Source organism: Lampris incognitus, chromosome 14 (genome assembly GCF_029633865.1).
Source record: "Lampris incognitus isolate fLamInc1 chromosome 14, fLamInc1.hap2, whole genome shotgun sequence".
NCBI lineage: Eukaryota > Metazoa > Chordata > Actinopteri > Lampriformes > Lampridae > Lampris > Lampris incognitus.
Window position 1 is genome coordinate 38,174,239 of NC_079224.1, and position 26,438 is coordinate 38,200,676.

A 26,438-nucleotide genomic window follows, 5' to 3' on the forward strand; every position below is an offset into this window, starting at 1 on the left:
CCAGCTGATTTACGAGAGTCCACGGTTTAACAGATGAACTCGAGTGTTACCAACTTTGTATTGTAGAGCGCAACATCGTAATCTCATCTCATAGCAGTACTATATGAAGTAGCGCATTTACTGTGTAATAATCATATAATTGTATAGTAGTACCGCATGAAGTAGTCATACCTCATTTGAAATACAGTAATCATAGCAGTACTATATGAAGTCATGCATTTACTACATAGTAATCATAGTATAGTTGTGCCATGTGAATACAGCAATCATAGTAGTACTCTAAGAAGTAGTAGTAGGACATGTGCTACAAAGTAGTCATCATGCAGTGCATGTCACGGCCAGTGCATTTCATTCGAGTGTGCATTAGATCATCGGGGGGGGGGGGTAGGGGGGGTAAGGAAGTACCAAGTAGTACCAAGTAACTGGCATATTTATCATCGGAGGAGCATAAAATGTCAAAAGCAGGGGAGGCACAATAGCAGACATAGCTGTTTATATGAAAATATTATCAATATTATTCTCCAACGGACCCCCCCCCCCCCCACAGTGAGTCATAATCCTATCCCACAACTGCTTCTACATGGCAGGACACATGGAGGAGGGATAAGGGGCAATTGCTTCACTACACTACCGGTCCTGTTTGAACAAGTTTGGGGTGTAAAAAAAATCCGTTGAACTGAAACAAGTTGTACCCCACCCCACCCCCCATCTCTGTCTCTGTCTCTGTCTCTGATGGGAATCAGCTGCGCCTCCTTTCACGGAGCACAACGTCGGTAACAATAAAACCTTAATCAAAGCAGTAATCGCTGCTTTCAGGGAGAGGGGGGACGCTTCCTTCTCTGTGGGGAGAGAAAGACCGGAGCAGCAGCGGCCATCCAGCTCTCTCGCCGCGGCTCGTGAGCGCTCCCGCGCACGGCGTCTCTCGGACGGAGGGAAGCGCACGGCCGCGTGCCGGCTAGCGTGCACGATAAAGTGCGTTCGCGCTAAAACTCAGCCTTGGGGCGCGTCTCGCGCACAACCCTCGAGGAAGTTACCGGCGCTTCGTGTTTGAAGGTAGGCGTCATTTTTTTGTTTTTGCTTTTTGCTTCTTGGCGCCAATCTCGGCGCTTTTAATTGATTTCCAATGCGAAATGACGCCTCGCAGACGTGTAGTTTTATGAAAGGGAAGAATAGAAACAGACATCGACTCGTTGCTTTACATGGTTTTTGACGAGGGGACGGACGCGCGTTGCCGCCTTGGGCGTGTCGGTGGAGGCGCAGGTGAGTTGAGAGGACTGCGTGCTGGTCCTGACTGACAGCTGGCCTGGCTGCCCTGCATGGGGTATGATGCCGTATATAATGACTTACTGCAGATTATTTAAAATCAGCTACGTTTTGCCTGTGCAGCTTAGTATGTTTATTTACACACATTTAAACGCAACAGGTCAAAGCTGCACCAGTTAATCAGAAACAGTCTTTCAGTCTTGAATCTCTTGAAGCTGACCTGTTCATTTAAATGTGTGTGTGTGTGTGTGTGTGTGTGTGTGTGTGTGTGTGTGTGTGTGTGTATATATATATATATGTGTATATATATATATATATATATATATATATATATATGTGTATGTATGTACATAGAGGCTGAGAGCAGGATAAGCGTTAAGATAATGGATATATATGAGACGTGAAAGCCAATTAAGGAAGATGTGTGCAAAAAGCCTCGGGGGGGAAATGATCAGGGTATCTTGTCAGGTCTGCATTCTCTGACATGCTGCAGCTCATCGGGAGAGACATCTGACGTCTTCACAAAGACTACACACTCTCTCCCTGTGTTGTAAATAACCACTGGACGAGTAAGACTGGCTAAAGAAACGCCTTGCAAAAACACTGTCACTTTAATCACAAGCCCTTTCTATCCTGACCGACTTGCATTTGAAGCTGCAAGTAATTTACATCGAGAATTTAGATTAACTGTTTTTTTTCTCAAAGTTGTCTGTGGTAGGAGAGATTCAGCTACTTGAGCATGTAGTGAAACATTTTGGTCTCATCATTGTTTCTAGTGTGTGTGTGTCTGTGTCTGTGTGTGCGTCTGTGCGTGAGTGTGTGAAATCTGTTGGCCTGTTGCTACAGACTTTTTCTTTCTTTCCCCTGCTCCATACCAAGCTTTGGCATGCTGTGTGAATCTTGTTTGTGATTGATTGTATGCTTGTATTTGGTGCAGTAGGAGAGCTGAAGTTGAGATCCCTGCACCCTGCCGAATGCCTTTCATGACCCTACATTAACATCACTATGGCACTGACAGAATTACTGCTGCACTGACTTTAGCTCTCTCTGCACTCCTCTTTTTTTTCTTACTGACCGCTTTCCTGTCTTTGATATCTTACAAAAGCTATCCCACAAGCTGCATCTTCTTGGTTTGTGGTATCTTGCAAAAGCTATCCCACAAGCTGCACCTTCTTGCTTCGTTGTTTGCTGGGCATTTCCTTTTCTAGCATTTCTCTTTGCCAACAGTGCATTTTGTAATGTCGGTGTCTCTTCCTCTTGTTGTTTCTTAGATCTGTGTCATCCATCTCACCATGGACAGCCAACTGAGTGGGGCCAGTAAAAGGGCCGGAGCCTTGCTGTCGACAACGACTACCTCGTCCAGTTGATGCTACCGATCGCCTCAGCTGCAGTATGATAAAGTGTTAAGAAAACAAATCCGGTTAGAATTCGTCATCATTCAAGTAGAGGAACCATGTATCCTCTGCTGCCTGTGAGTCTCTTTTGCTTCCTCCCCCTGGCTTTGATGCTGGGAGAAGATTCGCCGCTGGACTGTGTCCCTCGAAAAACAGTGCCCTATCACAGTGAGTATTACGATCCCACCTAAGCTGTGAAATCACGGTCTCTATAGCATGTCAAGGGCGCGGTGGTGGAATTGGTTGAAGTTTGGGTAGATGCATCGGAGAACGGAGTTTAATCCCTGTTAGCTTTGAAATAACCTGTTCTGTGTTCTAGCGAACAACAGTAAGCTGTTCCGTGAGGATGGGGTGTGGAACTACTCCATCATGCTGCTGAGGGAGGACCTGGGCCTGCTTTTGCTGGGGGCCAGGGAGGTTGTCTATGCCCTTGACCTCAACAACATCTCCAATAAGAATGCTTCGGTAAAACCATTTCTTACTGGCTGGGGTCAGCCCACGTTCAAATTCACTTGCGTGAAGGCCTTCGGAACCCAGGGCCGAGAAGTTCTGAAGACTGCACTTGTCCTTGGCCAAGTGGGACCAAGTTCATGTTGTCATTGCCACGTTCTGCAAAGACAGAAATGCAGTGATGTTATTCTGTTGGCACCATGTGGCTTTATTAGATATGTTGGTTAAAGTACATGTAAACAGGCAGGAGTTTATTTACATTCATAATTTCATTTGTGCAAATGTAGAGTGTGGTGTTCGACCCCATTGACTATGCTGAAAAAAGTGATTACTTTCAAAAATGTTGGGAAAGTCTTGATTCTTAATATCCAGATGGCTGTAATGTTTACACTGCAAGGCGTTGATGTTTAAATCCAAAATTTGCTATTTAGGGTTTTTGTTTTTGTTTTATTTTTTGTGTTACGATACGAGGAATCACTTTGCTCAGTAGCTCCCCTGGTGGTCAAAGAAAACTCCACACCGCATCTTCAAGCGTTCTCTTCATTTTAGGTGAAATGGGAAGTGACTGTTCCGCAGCAAGAGGGGTGTAAAAACAAAGGGAAAAATCCTGAGGTGGGTCAGTTCAGTTATTTCTTGCAGCTTTTGCTATTTGCGGTTATTCAGTATTGAGTAGATTGTGTTCAGTTACCTATTGGAAAAAAAAACGTTTACAGATAGAATGCAAGAACTACATCAGGATCCTGCACACGATGGAGGATGGGAGGATGTATGTGTGTGGAACCAACGCTTTTGATCCAGAGTGTGACTATATGGTAAGACAAACTGACAACACATGGTATACAACACACATTTATTACCTATTTTGTCTTATTTATTTACCATCATCAATAACATTTCTAACCAGAAAAGTGATCAGGATGAGTACTTTCTCAACTTTTTTTTTTATGTGCAGTCATACGCCGATGGAGAGCTGACTCTAGAGAACAAAAGAGAGGATGGTAAGGGGAAGTGTCCATTTGATCCCTTCCAGAGGTATTCCTCCATCATGGTTGGTGAGTGCCAGTCATTAGAAACTGGTGGAACAATAGGAAGGAGTATAAGAATAAGAAGGAACCTGCAGCTGAAGGTTCATTTGTTGATTGTTTGTCCCTCTGCAATCTCCATCCTGCTAGGGAAGGACCTGTACTCGGCCACTTCCATGAATTTTCTGGGCTCTGAGCCTGTGGTGATGCGCAGCTCTTCTGTGTCCATACGCACCGAGTTCAAGAGCACCTGGCTAAACGGTGAGACATGTCTCGGTTTGTGCTGTTATATGACAGATAGCTGAGCTGTACCATGACGGATCTTACGTTTCATCTCAGACCTCACAGCATAATGACTCAGACTTGACTCAGTCTCAGGTACTGCAAACTCGAACAACTTTCAAGACCAGTTAAACTTCCCCTGAGGTGATCAATTAAGTGCAATCTGTTTTGTTTTGCTATTATTATTATTTATTAAGTTGTGTCTCTGCAACATTGGTAAACTGGAATCTGAAACATTCCTTCCTTGGAGTAAAAAAAAAAAAAGCCTAAATGAATATTAGTGTAGTGAAATTTTGACTTTTACTATGATGGTAGACTACTACAGTTAGTCATGGTGTTTAACTGGGCTTGCACTGTCTGGCGTCAGTCTTTACAGAAGTTTTGGGCTCAATGGTCTTGAGTTGAACTCGCCACCTTAAAGACATGGACTTCACTAACTTGACAAGCTTCAGTCTCTGGTCTGACTTGAACTCGCATAAACAGTCAGTCTAGTCTCGGTCTCACTTTGGGTGGTCTTGACTACAAGGCTAAATGGTGGTTTTCATAATGATGACGCAGGCTGTCTGCCTCCAAAATAAACATATTGTTTTTACCAAGTCTGAATTTGTTGACCCTAAGCAGTGAAGGAAATGTCCTAAATGAGTTGTTGCGTTGTTTTTGTTTTTCTGTCCTACCCAGAGCCCAACTTCATCTCTATGGCTCAGATGCCGGAGAGTGAAGATGATGATCGGGGGGATGATGACAAAGTCTACCTCTTCTTCAGTGAGATTGCTGTGGAGTATGACTTCTACAGCAAACTGGTGGTTTCTTGTGTGGCCCGCGTCTGCAAGGTGGGTCTCTGCCAGATTGACCATTTGTAGTTGTTTTGGGGTGGGGATTGGGAGCGTGAGCTGTGAGTCCCAAACAGACTGTCTTGACGCATTGGCAGCACTTCCTCTGCTGTGCGTCTGGCCCTTTCAACTGTCTGACTCTCTGTCTCTTGCCATTTCCCAGCTTCCGGCCGCTATAAATGAGCCAAGGTTTTGTAGCGGTGCCCGTCTGCATGTTTTTTCCAGTTCTCAAGGTGTTGTCCTTGTCACGTCTGTCCGCTCTCTCAGGGGGACCTTGGAGGTCAGAGGACTTTGCAGAAGAAGTGGACGTCCTTCCTGAAGGCCAGGATGGACTGCCCGGTGCTCGAGTCCCAGCTTCCCTACGTCATCCAGGACACTTACCGCTGGTGTGAACCCCAACAACACTGGAGGAGCTGTCTGTTCTACGCTGTCTTCACGCCACAGTCGTGAGTCACATGGAGGGAACTGATTTGTGTGTGTGTTCACTCACACTCATGAGGATTAAAGGGGACATTTTTTGGGAAAAACGTTTTTTTCTGTGCAAGGCAGTATGTTCAAGGCTAGAGTTACAGTTGGGGCTAGGTTTAGGTCTGGCAGTAAAGTTAAGCATTTGAGTTAGGCTTAGAGTTAAAGATTAAGCTAGTTTTAAATTTGGGTTGTGTGTTGTTTTTTTTGTTTTGTTTTTTTGTTTTTTTTTGTTTTTTTGTTCAGTTAGGGGAAATATGACTTTCACTTTGACATAACTTTTATGTCCCCATGAGGATATATGAATAACGATCTTTTCAGATGGGGAGCGATGACGCGCTGAAGTAACCCCCCCCCCTATTTTCTCCCCAATTGTACTTGGCCAATTGCCCCACTCTTCTGAGCTGCCCCGCTCCACCCCCTCTGCCGATCCGGGGAGGGCTGTTGGCTACCAAATGCCTCCTCTGATACATGTGGAGTCGCCAGCCGCTTCTTTTCACCTGACAGTGAGGAGTTTCGCCAGGGGGACATAGCGCATTGGAGGATCACGCTATCCCCCCCTCCCCCCAAACAGGCACCCCGACCGACCAGAGGAGGCGCTAGTGCAGCGCCAAGGACACATACCCACATCAGACTTCCCGCCCGCAGACACGGCCAATTGTGTCTGCAGGGACGCCTGACCAAGCCGCAGGTAACACAGGGATTCGAACCGGCGATCCCCGTGTTGGTAGGCAATGGAACAGACCGCCACGCCACCCGGACGCCCTCAGTAATTCGTTTTCAATGACAGGCGAGCGGGCAGGTAGGGAGGCGAGCGGGCAGGTAGGGAGGCAAGTGGGCAGATAAGGAGGCGAGCAGGCAGATAGGGAGGCGAGCGGGCAGATAGGGAGGCGAGCGGGCAGTCTGTCAGGCAGAGCAACAAGCAGGTGGACTCCCGTGAAACTGTCGTGCTAGTCTCACACACACCCGCCCACGGCCAGAGTGGAATTGTCTAGAACAGTTTTTTACGCGACTCACAGTGTCACCCCACAAAACGGACGAGAGACTGATCCTCGTTGTGTGCGAGTTCTCCGAGAAACTCGCTAATAAACTAGTGAACTAATTAACTGAACTAATTTGAAAGCTGGCAGTTGTGTTATTTAGTTATAGACTCTTTCTTTCAGTATTTCTACAAGGTATATATTTGAATATGTTGCTACAGCCTATAAAGGAAATACAGTTGTGCGACAGGGATGCAGTAGCGCACAGAAGCCGTTTCCATGGTTACCATGCGTAGCACGCCTGGCTTTTACTCGCGGGGCGCTTGTCTGCCTGTTTGTTCACACGACGAGTGCATGGAGACCCCGCGGGTACGCAGGCGGAGCATCGCTTACTGTCTCTGAAGACCATAAGTAAGCCTCTGTGTGTCTGTTGGTGGGGTCGGTTGCTTTCTGCAATGTGTCACATTTTCACCGTGTGCATGTGTCTGGGGACGCCCATATCTCAGGGACACGTCAGACCTGTCTGCAGTGTGCGCGTACCGTGTGGCCGACATCAGCAGGGTGTTTTCGGAGGGAAAGTACAAGACCCCGGTAACCGTAGAAACCTCCTTTGTGAAGTGGGTGATGTACAGTGGAGACGTCCCCTCCCCCAGACCCGGAGCTGTGAGTCTGCCCACTAATCTGTGTGTGTGTGTGTGTGTGTGTGTGTGTGTGTGTGTGTGTGTGTGTGTGTGTGTGTGTGTGTGTGAGAAAGAGTACAACGTCAGAGGTCCACTTTTTTTCCTTTCTGCGAGTGGCAGGAAGCTAACGCTACTTGTACTCCCGTTCTGTTTCCTCCCCCTCTTCCTTTTCTCTTCTTCCAGTGTATAGACAATGAGGCGCGTAAACAGGGCATTACTCGGACACTGGACCTCCCAGACCGGACCCTTCAGTTCATCAGAGACAGGCCTCTTATGGACCAGGCTGTGAAGCCAGTCGGGGACAGGCCCCTACTAGTGCGGAGGGGAGCTACGTTCACACGCATCATAGTGGACCAAGTTCAGGCCGCTGACGGCAGGAAGTACAAAGTCATGTTTATAGGCACAGGTGTGCAGGTTTTGTGTGTGTGTGTGTATGTTTCTGTGTGTATCACAACTGTATTCTGTACCCTTACGAAGTTCACATCCTGATGGGCGACCGGCTTCCGCTGCTGTTGAGAAATTAGGGAAGCCTAAAAGGTCAAGCATACGCCCACGTCCACGATGGTGTGTAAATACAACTCGCGTTGTGTTTCCCAACAGAGAAAGGCACGTTGCTGAAAGCTGTCAACTATGATGGAGAAATGTTCATCATAGAGGAAGTGGAGATCCTTCAATCCCAAGAGCCGATCAAGATCCTGCGATTCTCCAATTCAACGGTAACGCCGAACAAATTGCCTGACCAGACCTGCTCGAGTCAGGAAGGTACAGTGTACGACTCCCCTGATTTGTGTATTGTCTCTGTGCGAACAGCGCCAGATTTACGCAGGTTCAGAGAACGGAGCCGTGCAGGTCCCGCTGGCCACCTGCGGGAGGTGTTTGTCCTGCATGGACTGTGTTTTGGCCAGAGACCCGTACTGCGGTTGGGACGAGGTTGATGCTAAATGTGTAGCTCTCGCCAGTGCAGAAAGGTAGGCAAGTATACACACCTATGTCCTACAGCAAGTGGGGTTGGCTTCCCACTTCTTTTCCAAAGCCGGGCTGCCTTGTTTTATCTTCCGTTCTTCCCCCAGAGAACTGATCCAGAGTGTGAAACACGGGAATGCATCTCTCTGCCCGGACGCTGGTGAGTGTAAAGTGACAAACGTCAGTTACTGGGTGGCAGGGCTGAGCAATATTGAAAAAGAAATATCGACATTGCAATAATTTTTCTTAATATATATTTCTAGGGGTCCGGGTTGCGTAGCAGTCTATTCTGTTGCCTACCAACATGGAGATCGCTGGTTTGAATCCCCGTGTTACCTGCGGCTTGGTCGGGCGTCCCTACAGACACAGTTGGCTGTGTCTGCGGCTGGGAAGCCGGATGTGGGTATGTGTCCTGGTCGCTGCGCTAGCGCCTCCTCTGGTCGGGGTGCCTGTTCAGGGGGGAGGGGGAACTGGGGGGAATAGCGTGATCCTCCCACATGCTACGTCCCCCTGGCGAAACTCATCACTGTCGGGTGAAAAGAAGCGACTGGCGGCTCCACATGTATCGGAGGAAGCATGTGGTAGTCTGAAGCCCTCCCCGGATCGGCAGAAGGGATGGAACAGCGACTGGGACGGCTTGGGAGAGTGGGGTAATGGGCTAGGTACAACTGGGGAGAAAAAGGGGAGAATAAATCTCAAAAAATAAGCTTTTTTTTGTTTTGTTTTGCATTTTTCCTCCTTTTCCTCCCCAATTGTATCCGGCCAATTACCTTACTCTTCCGAGCTGTCCCGGTCGCTGCTCCACCCCCTCTGCCGATCCGGGGAGGGCTGCAGACCACCAAATGCCTCCTCCGATACATGTGGAGTCGCCAGCCATTTCTTTTCCCCTGACAGTGAGGAGTTGCGCCAGGGGAATGTAGTGCGTAGGAGGATCACGCTAGTCCCCCCAGTTCCCCCTACCCCCCGAACAGGCGCCCCGATCGACCAGGACACATACCCACATCCGGCTTCCCACCTGCAGACACGGCCAATTGTGTCTGTACAGACACCCAACCAAGCCGGAGGTAACACGGGAATTCGAACCTACGATCCCCGTGTTGGTAGGCAATGGAATAGACCGCTACGCCACCTGGACGCCAGATACATGAAGCTTTTAACTTTCAAAGCAACATTTACAGAGCATTTCACTGGCAATGCTTGGGGTGATTTTAGAGTGGGGAAATAAGGAAGTTGTTCATTACATCATAAAGTCAGATTGAATCATACTATTTGTCAGATGCTCTAGTCAGTAGCCTTTTAAAAAAGCAGAAATTGCTTGGTTTTGTTTTCCATCAAGCACAAAGAGTTTCAGCCCAACATGACTGATGGGCCTGGTGTGCCTTACACGGCATCCTTTGCAATGTGAATACTGCACATACCAGTGTTGTAGTTAAGTCACTAAACCTCGAGTCCGAGTCGAGCCTCAAGTCCTCATAGTTCGAGTCCGAGTCCCCAAAGAAGAGTCCAAGTCATCCCCATTACCTGAGTCCGAGTCCAAGTCATCAAGGTTGAGTCCAAGTCGAAGAAGATGGGCTCATACCCTCCAACACGAGGGTATGCATGTGAATCTGCATGTAGGTAGAACACACGTGCCTGCCCTTGCACGAAATTGAATAATGTTACGGTATTAATATAGCTATCAATATCTTATGCCAAATTATTAGGGCCTATTACAAGAGAACTAACAAAAAAAAACCTCTATCAATTAACAAGTCCGAGTCCTCGTCCCAATGCAGTCAATGCTCGAGTCCAAGTCCAAGTCATCAGTGCTCGTCAAGTCACGAGTCCTGAAAATCAGGACTTGAGTTGGACTCGAGTACTACAACACTGGCACATACTGCAATTTCAATTCTGAAACGATATCTTGTTCAGCCCTACTGGGTACTTTGGTCTAATGTGTATGAGAGTGTTTTTGTAAAGAACTTGTCAACATGTCCATAATCTCTGTATTACCTCAGACCCAGTGAAGCCTGTGACTCAATCCATCTGGCCGAATAGTCACCTTAAGCTCCGGTGTCTACCGCTCTCCAACCTAGCACAGCCAAGCTGGTTGCGGGATGGATCTTCCCTGCCTCCCTCTGCCCGCTTTCAGCTCCTACGAGATGGACTGCTAATCTTAAACGCCTCAGCCTCCGATGCCGGTCGCTACCGCTGCCTGTCTCTGGAGCGCTCCCACAACAATCTGTACGCCACCTCTGTGGCCGAGTACCAGGTCGGCATTGCTTCGGGGAAAGGTGGGGATTCAGGGCAAAGACCTTCACCCCAAGCCCAGGACGGGCCATCTTTGACTGGACTACAAGCCACAGTGGGGCTCCTGGTGGTTCTTCTTGCTGTCCTTCTGAGTTGGAACATCTACAAAGGCCACCTGCCTCTGACAAGAGTGTGCAGACCCAAGAAAGGAGCAGAGCGAGCCGAGAAGCTTGAACAGGCACCAGGTTATGGCTCCAGTGTAACCCAACAAGAAGCACAAAAGCCTGCATTGGCGGAAGGCAAGCCACTGGTTTCTGAATTAGGCAACAGCAGCCATAATAACCACACTGGCGGAGAAGTTGAGTTTAGTGCTGAAGTGGAGGAGAATGCTTCCCCTAAACTTACGCTGCAGTATATCAAGGACGAGTCAGAAATTTAGATATACTGATCAGTGTGGTCTTGCCATTCTGGGTGAGTGCCGAGAATGTTTCAAGTTGGTTTTTAAAGCGGAGGTAAAAGATGGACCAGCTGAGAAGAAATGTAACTGACTAACACACTTGCTCATGTTGCATTTCCTCAAAGTGCTGTGGGTTGGTGTATGAAAAGAAAAACTGAACTATGTTTTTATGACTGCATACACCTTAAGAACACACTGGAATATGTGTGATTGATGATTTATTTTATGCAAATGTTTTACATTGCAAATGTTTTTACAATGGTTCCCCACGGAGACTGCAAATCCCATACAGAAAATAACTTCTGAAAACGGACATAATTTTCAGTTGGAGAAGCCCTGAAACTACTTAGAAATAAAGGAAAAGCTCCATTTCAGAATGAGAATCTCTCTTAAGTTTATTTTATATATATTTGGTCTACCTGACTCTCATATGTCCTGTTCTGATAAATGTAACAGGTTTAACATGTTTCAAGCAAGACAAGACTTGCAAAGAATGCGTGATGTGGGAGGCGCGGAGATGGAGGTTGCCTACTGATAGTATGGAAATTCCTTTACGTCTTAAAGGAATTCGTTTCTTGAGAGATTTTGAAAGAAAACTATTTTGGGCATAACGACGAGTATAGAAGTAGAGCTTGTGTGCCTTCAAGATATAGGCTACACCCTGAAATACTGGCTGAATTTCTGCATGCAACATATCACCACGAAATGTAGATGGTATTTTAGAATGAAACAATTCGATAATCTCTCCTTGAATTATAAAATCCTTTGAAGACTGGCAGCTAATGACACCCATAACTTATTAAAAAGAAACTGCGGGGGACAAAAGAGAAACATCTTTAATGTGCAATGATCAGACAATTACAAGTTACTATGTCAAAAGACTATTAGACCAGGTTGTAGCGCTACATAGAAAACATCTTGGATGTCTTTCAACCCAGTAACTAGACAGTTGGTCCATTAAAATCGACACCTATCTCCTGTAGCGGTACCTCTTAAAGTGGAACCACAGCTGGAAGATGCCGTTAGCAAACTGACAGCGGAAGCCATGTCGGTGGGAGTACTCCCACTCGCGATTGACAATCTTAAAGGCTATGTCCTCGTAGGGAGGACCCGCGTGGAACCTCAGAATCCCAAAGTCCTTGTTGTCGGGACTGGGCTCCAGGAAGTACTGTGGGGTGGAGCGCTTGTTGATCAGGTCCGGGTAGAAGATGTTGAACTTGTAGCCCTGGACAATCTTGGGCGGAGGGTTGTCGAAGTCATAATGCGTCTGGTTGTATTTGTTCCACTCAAAGCCGGTGTGGACCCTGTTGAAGAAGCGGGGTTTTCGGGGGCGGTATTTGTCGGCCCACAGGTACATCTTTCCCGTGATGGGGAGCTCCACACTGAACTGGGCCTCATCATTGCCCATGCCCTCTTTGGCACGACGCACAAAAGCGTCCTCTGAGGTTTCATTTGCATCACCTGGAATGAGACATAGAGTTAAGAAGCATATCTACAGGGCACATGTCACATCTGCAAGGAAAGCAGTTGGACAAATTGAACTTGTGAGCAGCAGCTGTTTGTGTGAGAGTGTACATATCTGTGGGTGTGTTGTCATACCGGTGACCTGCAACTGTCTGCGTGCCAGGTGCAGTTTGTGTGCATCCTCTTCAGCAGTAATGGTGTGAGTGTCGAGCGGCAGCTCAGACTGCGTGAGCAATGTGGGGCTGTAGCGACCAGAGTCGTACTCGGCCTGGCTCTGCTGTATCAGGTCCTCCTCCGTCAATACAGCCTCTACCACCTCATCCTTCTCATCCTCTTTCTCATCGGTGTTTTCTCCGACGTCTTCAGCTTTCTTCGTATCTCCTCCCTCTGTGGACGGGCCTGCCTCCTCATCCTGTCCCCTCTCTGTTTCCTTGTTCTGACTTGTTGTGGGGGCGGAAGAGGATGGGCTGTGTTCTTCTGTGTTTTCCCCCTCTTGCTCCATTCCTCTCGGTGTCCTGTAGCAACAAAACGTGTGTGTTAGATCTAAACAGCAGTGAGCTTAGTTGTGTTTTCTTGAGGGTGGGTGACCTACTATAAGTATTTGCATTGTTAATTCAATCACATTCTGAAGAGAAACAAAAAAAAGAGTTATATGACGTAGCATTACAGCATGGATTGGTATTTGAATCGCTTGTGAATATGTGGTATGCACATTAACAAATTGTGTAATTAGATCCCTGTGTGTTTGCACTCTTGACTTAAGGATCTCCGTGCAAGTGTGCAGTGACTTGTGACATACACAGCTTCCTCCTCTGCTGGCTCCTCTTTGACAATTGGGAACAGAGGTGCACTCTCCACTCCTTGTTCCTGTTTCAGCTTGAAGAGCTTCTGTCGCAGCACCTCCTGGTGTCTTTCCCTCAACCTGACACGATAAAAAGCAACCTGTTAGCAGACAGTTTGTTACGCCTTGTCTCGAGTCGGACAGAGTCTAGATATGACTCAACTGCTTCATTCCCCACTTTTATTCGGTATGTCTCCAGGACGGTGCCTTGCACTGTTTGATCCAATAATAAAGCTGTGCTTAAAAGGGCATGGGCTGGCACTTACTGGCATTTATCCAACTACTCCCCCGGCTCCCATGCCTCATAATCTTGAATGTGGCGTGCGTCCAATTCCCATCGCTCACATCATTAGAGACAAGTAGTTTTGGTTCATAGGAACCAAAATTGCAGTCCACCACATTGGAATTCTGACAACTCAAATTCAGTCCAGTCTGAGATTTGCCCTGCTGCTGTTGTTGAGACCAATTTAATCAGTTATATCACTAACTGTGACCCTCATGATTTTTGTGATTTGAATACATGTCTCAAGATCTCTGTCACCTTGAACTGGTGTTAATGACCTCATTACTGAGTGCAGTCTTGTTACGTTGTCCCTCTGTGAGATCTAGTTAAAACCAAATGATTTTCTGCCATCAAACAGAGAATCTCTTCCTACTTTAATGGCTTTCATAATTTCTAAACCTCAAAAAGTGGTAGGAAGTGCTGCTCTGACCTCTGATTCCAAAGTAAACCTGAATCAGAACCCTTATTATAATTCCTTATCTTTTGATGGGCTTGTTATGCGTTCATCATTGGTTTACTATTCCAGCGACTACTGTCTCGTTTGACTTTATTGTCCAACGCCCCCTCCAGGATATACACTGAATTACTAGATACATTTTCTTAATGATTAAGAATAAAAAATGACAGATTATAACATTCTGTTAATGATGCATCAAATTAGCTTCACAAAGTTTTTTTTCTTTTTCCAACAAGTTATCCATGAACCAAGTCATCGTTGTGGTAACACTAAGACTTAGTCTTGGTTCACAGCAGCGCTGTTTCTGGCTTGTCAGTTTCTCCCTTTACACTTTTTCTGTCAGACACTGCTGCATCTAATTTCACATGAGAGTGACTGAGACGAGTTGATGACAGTGAATGAGATGATTTGACGAGTGATTGAGATGAGTTGATGAGAGTGATTGAGACGAGCTGATGAGAGTGAATGAGATGAGTTGAATGATTCCTTGTTCAGCACATATGATTCTATCCATCCCCTTATAGCCAGAAAACCCACCCATACAACATCAGCACCGTGACTTTCTGGTGCCACCCGTGAATTTAAAACTGACCTGTAGAAAGTTTCAGCACAAGGTGTTAACCAAAAAAACGTGTATTTGGCCTCACCTGCGATTAAAGTTTAAAAAACTATAAATGGGTTTGTGCAGCCAAGACTGCTTACTTCCCACAGTTAATGTCAACAAAAACAATGTGAGGTTTATCTTTGATACGGTCATTAAGCCTACACATACACATCCCCCGGCTCTTCTGATACCAATGAATTTACAATATTTTTTACTGAGAAAACTGATACAGTCAGAAATAAGGTTAATGGTACAGGCTCAATATTTAGTTCCTACTAAACTATTTCAACAGCTTATCTAAATCCTAGAGAGTCCAACGTTTAATCTTAGTAATGAAGTAATTTCTATTTACCTTGTCCTCCAACCTTCAAACAGTTATTATTAATGCATTACTTAAACCAAATTGTGATCCAATTTTAAGTAACTGCAGGCTGATCGCTTATCTTTATTTTGTGTCTAAATTACTTGAAAGGGGTTTATAGCTAACCAACTTACTGCATACTTGCATGCTTACCCATAAAATCCAACAACTCCCAGCTCATAAACCTAGAGGTATTTCTGTCTGATATAAAAACAATGAACTTGATACTTTTAAAAGCATGTAAAACTGAGTCTCTTATCGTAGACCCAGTCGAACAAAGACACCAGTTTGAAGATTTTACCCTTAACTTTAACAGCTGTATGATTTCCCAGAGTCCTAATAAAAAAAACTTTGATCAGTTAAGCCTCACATTGAGACCATGACTATAACAGTCTTTTTCCCTTTCGCCACACTGCATAAATCTGACCTATTCTATCACCGTAGAATGCCAGATCTTTAATACGTAGTTCCTCTAGATTAGACAATAGCAATGCTCTTTTCTCTGACCTGCCACAATCAGCCACCAAAAGTCCTAAGCCGATTCTGAATACTGCAGGCAGAATCCTCACAGTGTCTGCTTAATATGATCATACAGCGCCCATTGTGACCTTTCTTTCTTTCTTTTTTTTTCTTTCTTTCTTTCGACTTTCTCCCCAACTGTATCCGGCTAATTACCCCACTCTTCCCAGCCGTCCCGGTCGCTGTTCCACCCCCTCTGCCGATCTGGGAAGGGCTGCAGACTACCACACGCTCCTCCGATACATGTGGAGTCGCCAGCCGCTTCTTTTCACCTGACAGTGAGGAATTTCGCCAGGGGGACGTAGCATGTGGGAGGATCACGCTTTTCCCCCCAGATCCCCCTCCCCCCGAACAGGCGCCCCGACCGACCAGAGGAGGCGCTAGTGCAGCGACCAGGACACATACCCACACACAGCTTCCCACCCGCAGACACAGCCAATTGTGTCTGTAGGGATGCCCAACCAAGCCGGAGGTAACACGGGGATTTGAACCGGCAATCCCCATGTTGGTAGGCAACTGAATAGACCACTACACTCCCCGAACGCCCACACCATTGTGACCCTTCTACACTGCCTGCCACTAAAGGCTAAAGTTGGCTTCAAAGTAATCCTCTGGCACCACCTCATTTGTAAGTGTGTTGACATCTCTTGTGTGACATTGCAATTTAAATGGATTCTTGACATGCCCTTGAACCATAATATCCTGAACGAGGGTTTCCACACAAACATACCTGGCTCTAGCCATGTAAACCCTGACTTGCTGCAACAGGCTTTCCCAGTAGCCGATATCAAGGTTGGATCCTCCGGCTCGTATCTTCATCTCAATGCTCGAGTGCATGGCCTGCAGCTGGCTGTATGTCTTTCCCTTAAACACCAGCTGGACATCAGTGCTTACTGACGTGTTTATGCCGTCGCGACGATCACCTGGGGGGGTCGGAGAAGCAGGGTGATTGAGAAATGAGGAAAAAAATTAGCTTGGTAAAATTACATAATGCATGTATAGTTTGGCGTTTAGCTTGACCACAGAAACAAGGCAGCTTATTTTGTGTCGTCATACCTGGTCCTTTCCCTGAGGCCTCCAGTTTTCTGAGCTTACTAATTTCATCTTCAGTGATGGTGGTCATGTCTCTCCAGAAGTCGACATTCTTCCCTTGCTCTAATTCCATATACACCTACCAGGACAAAATCACATGGAATTGAGTTGCAGCTTTCCCTGTGAATCAGCAACTTCCTTTACACTTGAATCTAATGCTATAATCACGAATACCGTCATTTTTGTTTTAACATCTCGATACATACAGTGATACTATTTGACCGCTCCAAATCCCAGAGGTCCATTTGAAATGAAATGAGGATCAGCACTCTTGTGTTAGCAACCTCCCCATGGTAGTATCTAATTTTAATTGTCTTGTACATGCTTTATCTTCCTGTCAGACAACAACAACAGACAACAACTTTGCGTCTTCTTAAAACTCCCCACTGACTTACCCTACTTTTATTTTCAAACTCTGCTGCTGTGAATGTTAAATGGAAGGCATTGTATGATTTTTTTCTTGAAAAGTCCTATGTTACCATAACCAATAAAATGAGCAACTACTCAATAATTAATGCTTGTTCAACCAGAGTACTTGTGGCTAAGCTACTGTCTCAAACGTGCCAGCAATAGAAACGATCAAAAAAGGACATTTGTTTTCCAAGTAAATTTTCCAAGATTGTAGCTTCAAATACAAACAGACACACGCAGGTACCTTAATATCCTCCAGCAAGTCGTCCATGTCAGTCACAGTGAGTCCATTGAGAAACGTGTACGGTTCATGCATCTCCACAGCGAGATCATCATCCTCTGCACTGATGTACTTAGCCAAGAGGTCTATGGGCTTCGCACGGCCATCACGGATACGAATCTTAGAACTGGACATGCCACAAACAAGGTTTTTAAGACAGCAGCATTTAAGAATCAATGAAGGGGTTTAGATAATGGGGATGTGAATCAGAACCATGCCAACAAATGACAGATATAACAAACATGTGGAGTTACTGATGACCAAAATATGGAGAAGCGGCCAGGGGGACCAACTAACCGTAGCTTGGCTTGATGTAGATGGAAGTTGTCTTCTTGTTCAGCCCACGTCTTGAAGTGTTCGGCTTCCTTCTCTCTCTGCAGCATCTCAAGCTCTGACTCTCTCATGGCCTTCTCTCTCTCCCTCTCAAGACGCAGCTGTTTCACCTACACATACAGTCAGATCTTATTGAGTATTACACTTAGTATAGTAGGGATTCAAACTTTCAGACCAGGATTGGGTGAAAAATAAATGACTCCTAAACTCAGACTAGCTTCGTCTAGTCAGAAAGACACGAACTGAGGAAGCCTCTTAGATGAGAGGCAAAACGTCTTCACGGATATATACCAAGTCCAGTTGCACTTGATTCAACTCCTTTGGATAACCATGACCTGGATGAAGAGAACATTCACAGACATGACTCTAAAACATTTGTTTTCATACACATTTATTGAAACCACGTCTCAATTCACACATTTTCCGACCAAATCAAAAAAAGAAAAAATGAAAAAAAGAAACATATTCTAGGTTGTGGCAATTTTTTAATAATGGTCTGACCGATGGAGATCAATGGTTACCCCAAACAAAATTAAATAACCATCATAACAGTTATTAGTCCCTTATTGGACTTATTGGGACTCATAGTCTTTGGATTCAGAGTCCAGTCTGCTCCACTGTAATATCTTTATGCATACGTCTCATTTGACACAAAAAAGATACAACTCTAATTTGAAAATGTTTTATAAATGTGCATTATCGCATCAATGATCATTATTATTGTCCTAATAGTATGGGCTGAAACCCAGCCACTAAGGATGCACAAGCCAGTGCATTCTTAGTGCCTGGATAAATGGGGAGGGTTGCGTGAGGAAGGGCATCCAGTGTAAAATCTTTGCCAAATCAAATATGGTGATCATAAATCGGATTTCCATACCGGAATGGTCAAGGCCAAGGTACCCAACGACCGCCACCGGTACTATTGGCAAGCAGGGTGCCGGTGGAAACTACGCTACTTTTGGGCGAAGGAGAAGGAGAGGGGGAAGGCACGTCCAGAGGCAGTGGGAGAGGAGGAAGGGTAGGAGTGTAGCGGTGAGAGTCAGAACTTTGAATGTTGGCACTATGACTGGTAGAGGGAGAGAGCTGGCTGATATGATGGAGAGAAGGAAGGTAGATATACTATGTGTGCAAGAGACCAGTTGGAAGGGGAGTAAGGCCAGGAGCATCAGAGGTGTGTTCAAACTCTTCTACCATGGTACAGATGGGAGGAAAAATAGGGTAGGGGTAATTCTGAAGGAAGAGTAAGTCAAGAGTGTGTTGGAGGTGAAGAAAGTGTCAGACAGAGTGATGAGTATGAAGCTGGAAATCGTGTGATGATGAATGTTATCAGCGCATATGCCCCGCAAGTTGGGTGTGGGATGGAAGAGAAAGAAGAATTCTGGGGTGAGTTGGATAAAGTAGTGGGGAGTGTTCACAAGGAGGAGAGAGTGGTGACTGGAGCTGACTTCAATGGGCATATTGGTGATGGGAGCAGAGATGATGAGGAGGTGATGGGTAGGTATGGTGTCAAGGAGAGAAATGTGGAAGGACAGATGGTGTTGGATTTTGCAAAAAGGCTGTGGTGAATACATATTTCAAAAAGAGGGAGGAACACAGGGTGACATATAAGACAGGAGGAAAGTGCACACAGGTGGACTATATCTTATGTAGGAGGCATGATCTGAAAGGGATTGGAGACTGCAAGGTGGTGACAGGGGAGAACGTAGCTAGGCAGCATTGGATGGTGGTCTGTAAGATAACTTTGGAGACCAAGAAGAGGAAGAGAGTGGAGGCAGAGCCAAGGATCAAATGGTGGAAGCTGAAGAAGGAAGACTGTTGTGTGGAGTTCAGGGGGGAGTTAAGACAGGCACTGGGTGGTAGTGAAGAGTTGCCGGATGGCTGGGCAACCACTGCAGAAATAGTGAGGGAGACAGCTAGGAAGGTACTTGCTGTGTCATCTGGACAGGAAGGAAGACAAGGAGACTTGGTGGTGGAATGGGGAAGTACAGCAAAGTATACAGAAGAAGAGGTTGGCAAAGAAGTAGGATAGTCAGAGAGCTGAAGAAAGTAGACAGGCGTACAAGGAGATGTGGCGTAAAGCAAAGAGAGAGGTGGCAAAGGCAAAGCAAAAGACGTATGGTGAGTTGTATGAGAGCTTGGACACTAAGGAAGGAGAAGAGGACTTGTACCAATTGGCTAGACAGAAAGACCGAGCTAGGAAGGATGTGCAGCAGGTTAGGGCGATGAAGGATAGAGATAGAAATGTGCTGACAAGTGAGGGGAGTGTCTTGAGATGGTGGAAAGAGTATTTTGAGGAGACAGAACGTTGGATGATGTGGGGATAGTGAATCAGGAAGTGCAGTGGATTAGAAAGGAGGAAGTGACGGCAGCTATGAAAAGGACGAAGAGTGGAAAGGCAGATGGTCCAGATGACATACCTATGGAGGTGTTTAGGAGAGATGGCAGTGGAGTTTTTAACTATATGCAACTTGATTGATTGATTGACTGATTGATTGATTGAATACAATCTTGGAAAGTGAGAGGATGCCTGAGGAGTGGAGAAGAAGCACACTAGTACTGATTTTCAAGAATAAAGGTGATGGGCAGAGCTATAGTAACTACAGAGGTATAAAGGTGATCAGCCACAGCATGAAGATATGGGAAAGCATAATGGAAGCTAGGTTAAGAGGAGAGGTGATGATTAGTGAGCAACAATATGGTTTCATGCCATGAAAGAGCACCACAGATGTGATGTTTGCTTTGTGAATGTTGAGGGAGAAGTATAGAGAAGGCTAAAAAGAGTTACATTGTGTCTTTGTGGATTTAGAGAATGCATATGACATGGTGCCGAGAGAGGAGGTGTGGTATTGCATGAGGAAGTCGAGAGTGGCCAAGAAGTATGTAGGAGTGGTGCAGGATATGTATGAGGGCAGAGTGACAGCAGTGAGGTGTGTGCGGTAGGAATGACAGATGGGTTCAAGGTGGAGGTGGGATTACATCAAGGATCAGCTCTGAGCCCTTTCTTGTTTGCAATGGTGAATGGCAATGGAGAAGACAAATTAAAGTCAGTAGGAGCAAGATGGAATATGAGAGGGAGGACAGCGGAATGGTGAGGATACAAGGAGTAGCAGTGACGGAGGGGGATGAGTTTAAATACTTGGGGTCAACTGTTCAAAGTAACGGGGAGTGCAGAAGAGAGGTGAAGAAGAGAGTGTAAGCAGGGTGGATTGGGTGAAGAAGAGTGTCAGGAGTGATTTGTGACAGAAGGGTACCAGCAAGAGTTAAAGGGAAGATATACAAGATGGTAGTGAGACCAGCTATGTTGTATGGTTTGGAGATTGTGGCACCGACTAAAATACAGGGGGCAGAGCTGGAGATGGTAGAGTTGAAGTTTGTTAAGATTTTCGTATGGAGTGATGAAGAAGGACAGGATTAGGAATGAGTATATTAGAGGGACAGCTCAAGTTGGACGGTTTGGAGACAAAGCAAGAGAGGCGCGATTGAGATGGTTTGGACATGTGCGGAGGAGAGATACTGGGTATATTGGGAGAAGGATGCTGAATATGGAGCTGCCAGGAAAGAGGAAAGGAGGAAGGCCAAAAAGGAGGTTTATGGATGTGGTGAGGGAGGACATGCAGGTGGCTGGCATGACAGAGTAAGATGCAGAGGACAGAAAGAGATGGAAACGGATGATCTGCTGTGGCGACCCCTAACGGAAGCAGCCAAAAGTAGTAGTAGTAGATTGGGCTGAAACGTCTAGCATTGGTTGCTTATTGCAGAACTTTAATACCTTAAACAATGGCTAGTATATGGCTGCGTTTGTTCACAAAGCCCCCCCCCCTTGTTACACAGTGTTTTATGTTGACGACTGACCACAATCAAAATTCTATGATCAGCACACCCCGAATGCATTCTGGGCATATCAGTTAGGCCAGAAATTTCATTAAGAATTCAAGGGCTAACTCATAATGTGCACTTTAAACAACCATAGTGATCCAAGTGGATAGACATGTGTGAAGTCATACCTTCTGCAGCTCTCTGCTGTTCTCTTCCTGAATACGTTTGTTTCTGTCTTTCAGCTCTTTCTCTCCAAGATGGCCGATACCTTTCTTAATCAAAGCCTGAACATAAAAATAAAAAAACAAGATGTTGGACTGGTTTCAAATAATTCAAAACCAGGAGACAAGGGCAAGCTTCCTAACCTTTTTGGTATTGCACATGGTTGCCTTGCTTAGTCATTAAAACAAAGTCATTCAAAGCAATTGTATGCTGCTCTTTCACTCACCTTCTGCCACTTGAATGTACCTAACAAGTTGTTGTCACCAAATGGGTTGTCTGCATTGGTGTACCCCATATATTCTTCACTCCAGCCCATCTTTTCCCTCTTCTTCCTCTCCTTGGCCTCTTTCTTTGCCAGTCTTCTGGCTCTCTTTTCTTCTGGGGTCTCCAAAGCTTTCATCATCTCCCTCTGTTTTTTCTTCTCCTCCTTGTCCTCATGCCATTTTCCTTTGGCACGTGGGGACATTGCTTGGGTTTCACCCTCTGACCTTGAGCTACAGGATGACTCTGGTGAACCCGAAAGTTGCCTCCTTCTTTCTCCATCAGTCCTGTCCCTGCTCTTCTCTCTCCTCCCTCGTTCATGCTCCTCACTTCTTTGCCTTCTTTCCTGGCTTCTGTTTCTGCCTCCTTTTCTATCCTGGTCTCTACTCTGGCTTCTCCACTTATCTCTCTCTTTTTCCTTCCTATTCCTATCTCGTTCTCTGTTTGGGCTCCGTCTGTCAGGACTCCAACGTCTTCTCCTTTCTCTGTCGCTGCTTCCCCCACGTGAGTCAGACAGGGACCGAGATCTTCCTCTTTTCTCTCTACGAGTGTCCTGCCAGTTCTCCTTTGTCTGTCTTCTCTTTCCCACTTTAGGATCATCTGAATCGGAGCTGAGACAAAGATAGCATGTTAGGTCAAGCTTCGATTCTGGACTGTTTTTGTTGACTTACGGACATCTGTGGTAATACTTGTAATTTGCATTGGTGTTTGACCATTTTACACCCCAGAGGTTCATTTAAAACAAGACAGAATAACAGATACTGTTGTGTCAGTACCTTCCCTGTCATCGAACAACATAACACAACGGAACGCAAGTTGAAGCTATTGGTATTGTAACATGCCGGAGATAGAAAGTATCAAAAAAGAAATTTGTTTACATGCAAATCTTCAGAAATGTAGCTTTGATTTAAAGTGATTAGGACTTTCATGTAAACAATGTCTGCCCATTACCATCTAAGATGATCAAGGCTCAGCGTTTTCGGTTTTTATTTTTCAAAGCCATCCAGCATGCCAAATTTCACCACAAGAGGACACTGTTACATAACCTCACACAAACAGGAACAACTTTTGGATCTGTGAAAACATAAAATCTGGGTATTATTCAGTGAAAATCGGTAAAAACCGAAAACGCTGAGCCTTGAAGATGATACACTAAAAAAATAGTTCAACAGTGGTCCCCAGTACTGCCGCTTTTTTATTCTGATAGGTAGGTATCCAGCAGTCTAGGCAGGTTGAAGACCTGGCCTAACAGAATATACCGCCTGACAATAGAAAATACAGGGGTCCCGTGGACTACAGCTGGGAACCACTATACTAAGATGAAAATGATAGTAGGCCAGTAAATACCATTATAAGTATCCACGGTTGTGCCCTCTTACCTGCACTTTACATTTTATGCTCTTATGATAATAATATAGTGATATATTGCAATGTAAATCTACTTTGTACTTTGATTTTCATATTCTCCACCTCTTGATGATCTAAGGCACACTTACAATGAATGCACTCAACATGACATGTACACTTATCTATAATATGATTACTGGCTCTGGTCTTCTCCCGGCTGGACTATGGCAACTCCCTCCTTGCTGGCGCCCTGGCATCGGCCATCAGACCTCTGGAGCTTGTTCAGAAAGCTGCAGCTCATCTGGTGTTCAACCGCCCTAAGTTCTCCCACACAACTCCCCTTCTCATGTCCCTACACTGGCTGTGCTAGCCTACAGGGCAGTGAAAGGAACAGCGCCTTCCTATCTCCAGGCCATGGTCAAGCCCTACACCCCTGCCCGACCACTTCGCTCTGCTGCCTTGGGACACCTGGTTGCCCCGTCACTCAGAGGCCCTTGCTGCCAATCGACCCGGTCACGGCTCTTTTCTGTCCTGGCCTCACAGTGGTGGAATGAACTCCCCATTGATGTCAGGACAGTGGAGTCGCTGCCCATCTTTCGGCGCAGGTTGAAAACTCACCTCTTCAAGAACTACTACCCTGTTACTTGTTCTTAGCACTTATTGTATTTACTAATTTAAAAAAAAATCTCTTTCTTGCACTTTTACTTTAGCACTGGTTTTGCTCTTAGATGCTTGTTTAGATGCACTTATGACCTCTGATGACTAGTAGTTTTCCTGATTTCCTACGTTAAATGCACTTATTGTAAGTCGCTTTGGATAAAAGCGTCGGCTAAATGACTGTAATGTAATGTAATTACTATGTAGCAAATGTACTACTAGTATTACTTCATATATTACTATGAAGTTATTACTATAAAGCAAATGTGCCATTACTACTAGTAACGCTTCATATAATATAATGATATGATTACCACAGTGGGATGCAAAAACTTGGGCACGCCTGGTCAAAATACATTTTACAATTAATATCTAGGTGAACAGAAGCTAACCTGGCCTCTAAATGGTACAAAGTTAAACATGACACATTTCTTCAAATTTCAAAGCAAGACTACTTTTTATTTTAATTTTTTAGTTTCAAAATAATAATAATAAAAAAGGAAAAGGGCCCTGTGCAAAGGTTTGGGAACCCTGTCAGTTAGTATTTTGTAATGCCTCCTTGGGCAACTACAACAGCTTGCAAACGCTTCTTGTAACCAGCAAAGAGTCATTCAATTGTTTTGGAATTTTTCCCCATTCTTCCTGGCAGAACACCTCTAGCACAGAAATATTCTTCCGCCTCCTTGCATGCATGGCATGTTTGAGATCTCTCCACAGATTTTCAATAATATTCAAGTCCAGGGACTGTGGTGGCTATTCCAAAACCTTCATCCCTCTTTCCTGGAGGTGCCCTCATGGTTGATTTCGCAGTATACTTTGGATAATTGTCTTGCTGGAATATCCAGCCTCTCTTCAACTTCACTGTGTGGCGTGACCTTTGAACACGATCCTCTAGAATTTTTTGATATTTGGTGGAATCCATTCTTTCTTCCATCCACACAATATTTACTGTGCCCCCAGCTGCCACACAACCCAAAAGCTTCACCATTTTTTACTCCAAACATACTTTCTTTGGTTGTGGGCAAAAAGATCCATTTTGGTTTCATCAGTCCAAAGCACATTGTTCCAAAAGGTTCCAGGCTTCTCAAGCTCAAGGTTTTCTTTTGCATACTTCAGATGCTTAATTTTGTGTTACAGTTGTAGGAAAGGCTACTTTCTGGCAACTCTGCTATGTTGTTGTTGAAAGTACATTCTATTGTTGACCTGTGAACAACAAGACCTGTGTCTGCTGCTCTTTTTGCAGTTCTTTTGCAGTGATGTGTGGGTTCTTCTGAGCATTTCTCACCAGTTCTCGGGCCATTCTATCTGAAATTTTACTTGGTCTTCCAAACCTTGCCTTGACTTCAACTATTCCATTTGTCTTCCATTTTCTGATCATGTTTCCGACAGTGGAAACAGGTAGTTTGAAATGTAAACAGATTTTTTTTGTAGCCTTCTTCTTGTTGGTGGAAGTGAACTATCTTGATTCTGACATCCTTGGACAACTGTTTAGAGGAACCCATGGTTGTTGACAGCAGACAGAACAGCCACCGCAGTCGGATTCTTCAGAAGGCATGGACGTGGTTCTGTCCTGGAATTATATTCAACTGACTCACTTGACGCCCTAACCAGTTAATCACTTGGGTCTGGGCCTTAGTACTCATCTTTTTCAAAAGTAACAAAGAATAATACAAAAAGTTCCCCAAAGCTTTGCCCTTTTCCCTTTTTATCATTTAAAAATAGTAAAAAATTGTGATTACTATGTCGCAGATGTACTACTAGTATAATATTACAACGATATGATTAACTACAATGAAGCACTCCGCGATGACGGTTGGTAAAACTCGAAATTGTTGCCTCGTTGCTCACTTTGAATAAAAGGCGTCTGCCAAATACAGCGTACCTGGATCGATCCGTTGATCTGCTCCTAGCACGACGGGGCCTCTTCTCGCTCTCCGAATCGCTTCGTGAACTCGACCCGTCTCTGTTTTGAGTCCTGCGTCGGGCGGAAGGAGAACCGACGCTGCTGTCGGAGTCTCCGCTACCGGATCGTCCACGTCTCCGGGTGTTTCTTTTCTTCTCCGCAGACCGACTCCGGTCTCTCCTTCTTTCAGGCGTTCGGGATATGCTGCGTTTGGATCGACCCTTCGGCTCTCGGCTCCGATTCCGCGAGGGGGAACGAGACCGACGGCGCCTCGGCGAACCCATGGTAAAACGTCTCTGAAATGTGGGTCCGGGTTGTAGTCCGTCGCGTAAATAGGAGCTCACGTTGAAACATGTTTGTTGCTTGAACAACACACAACGTTGACTAACAAACATGAAGTGTGTTGTGCTATAAAAAAATAACGGCTCGACTTTCAATGGTCAGACCAACGTAAACTTATTATTTTCCGCTCTCCTAGTGCGTTGGCTACTTTTTTGTTTCAGAATTTATTTCTCGGGCAAAAAGAAAAGCCAGCTTAAGGGGGCTTGCCAGGAATTATGGCGCAAACTATA

The 26,438-nt window shown here is 45.4% G+C and overlaps 2 protein-coding genes across 3 annotated transcripts; one reads left to right on the plus strand and one right to left on the minus strand.

Annotated features, from left to right (window-relative positions):
- Positions 1–728: 728 nt before the first annotated feature.
- sema4e (semaphorin 4e) lies at positions 729–11,671 on the plus strand. Of its 2 annotated transcripts, none has more exons than XM_056292808.1 (15): positions 729–1,053; positions 2,535–2,825; positions 2,977–3,122; positions 3,657–3,719; positions 3,821–3,919; positions 4,060–4,159; positions 4,280–4,390; positions 5,090–5,241; positions 5,509–5,687; positions 7,193–7,349; positions 7,550–7,772; positions 7,967–8,082; positions 8,177–8,334; positions 8,437–8,489; positions 10,327–11,671. In XM_056292808.1, the coding sequence occupies exons 2-15, from the start codon at positions 2,717–2,719 to the stop codon at positions 10,995–10,997; spliced, it is 2,337 nt and encodes a 778-aa protein (XP_056148783.1). In that variant the 5' UTR covers positions 729–1,053; positions 2,535–2,716; the 3' UTR covers positions 10,998–11,671. The 2 variants fall into 2 exon arrangements, with proteins under 2 accessions (XP_056148783.1, XP_056148784.1); XM_056292809.1 differs by lacking the exon at positions 729–1,053 and adding an exon at positions 1,155–1,260.
- Positions 11,672–11,826: 155 nt separating this feature from the next.
- Positions 11,827–26,163, minus strand: cactin. The gene is made up of 10 exons (XM_056292806.1): positions 25,846–26,163; positions 21,925–22,570; positions 21,665–21,760; positions 17,625–17,770; positions 17,292–17,454; positions 16,601–16,715; positions 16,275–16,467; positions 13,279–13,401; positions 12,615–12,994; positions 11,827–12,476 (listed from the first exon to the last, which is right to left on the minus strand). The coding sequence occupies exons 1-10, from the start codon at positions 26,148–26,150 to the stop codon at positions 11,986–11,988; spliced, it is 2,658 nt and encodes an 885-aa protein (XP_056148781.1). The 5' UTR covers positions 26,151–26,163; the 3' UTR covers positions 11,827–11,985.
- Positions 26,164–26,438: the final 275 nt, after the last annotated feature.

Bases quoted from the DNA above. Each gene is read 5' to 3' on its own strand.
- sema4e (XM_056292808.1), top strand. From the start codon at position 2,717: ATGTATCCTCTGCTGCCTGTGAGTCTCTTTTGCTTCCTCCCCCTGGCT. The intron at 3,720-3,820 runs GTGGGTCAGTTC...AAACGTTTACAG, and splicing joins ACAAAGGGAAAAATCCTGAG to ATAGAATGCAAGAACTACAT. The intron at 4,391-5,089 runs GTGAGACATGTC...TGTCCTACCCAG, and splicing joins CAAGAGCACCTGGCTAAACG to AGCCCAACTTCATCTCTATG.
- cactin (XM_056292806.1), bottom strand. From the start codon at position 26,150: ATGGGTTCGCCGAGGCGCCGTCGGTCTCGTTCCCCCTCGCGGAATCGG. The intron at 21,761-21,924 runs GTGAGTGAAAGA...TTTTATGTTCAG, and splicing joins GTACATTCAAGTGGCAGAAG to GCTTTGATTAAGAAAGGTAT. The intron at 16,468-16,600 runs GTATGACGACAC...CGACCCCCCCAG, and splicing joins GGCCTCAGGGAAAGGACCAG to GTGATCGTCGCGACGGCATA.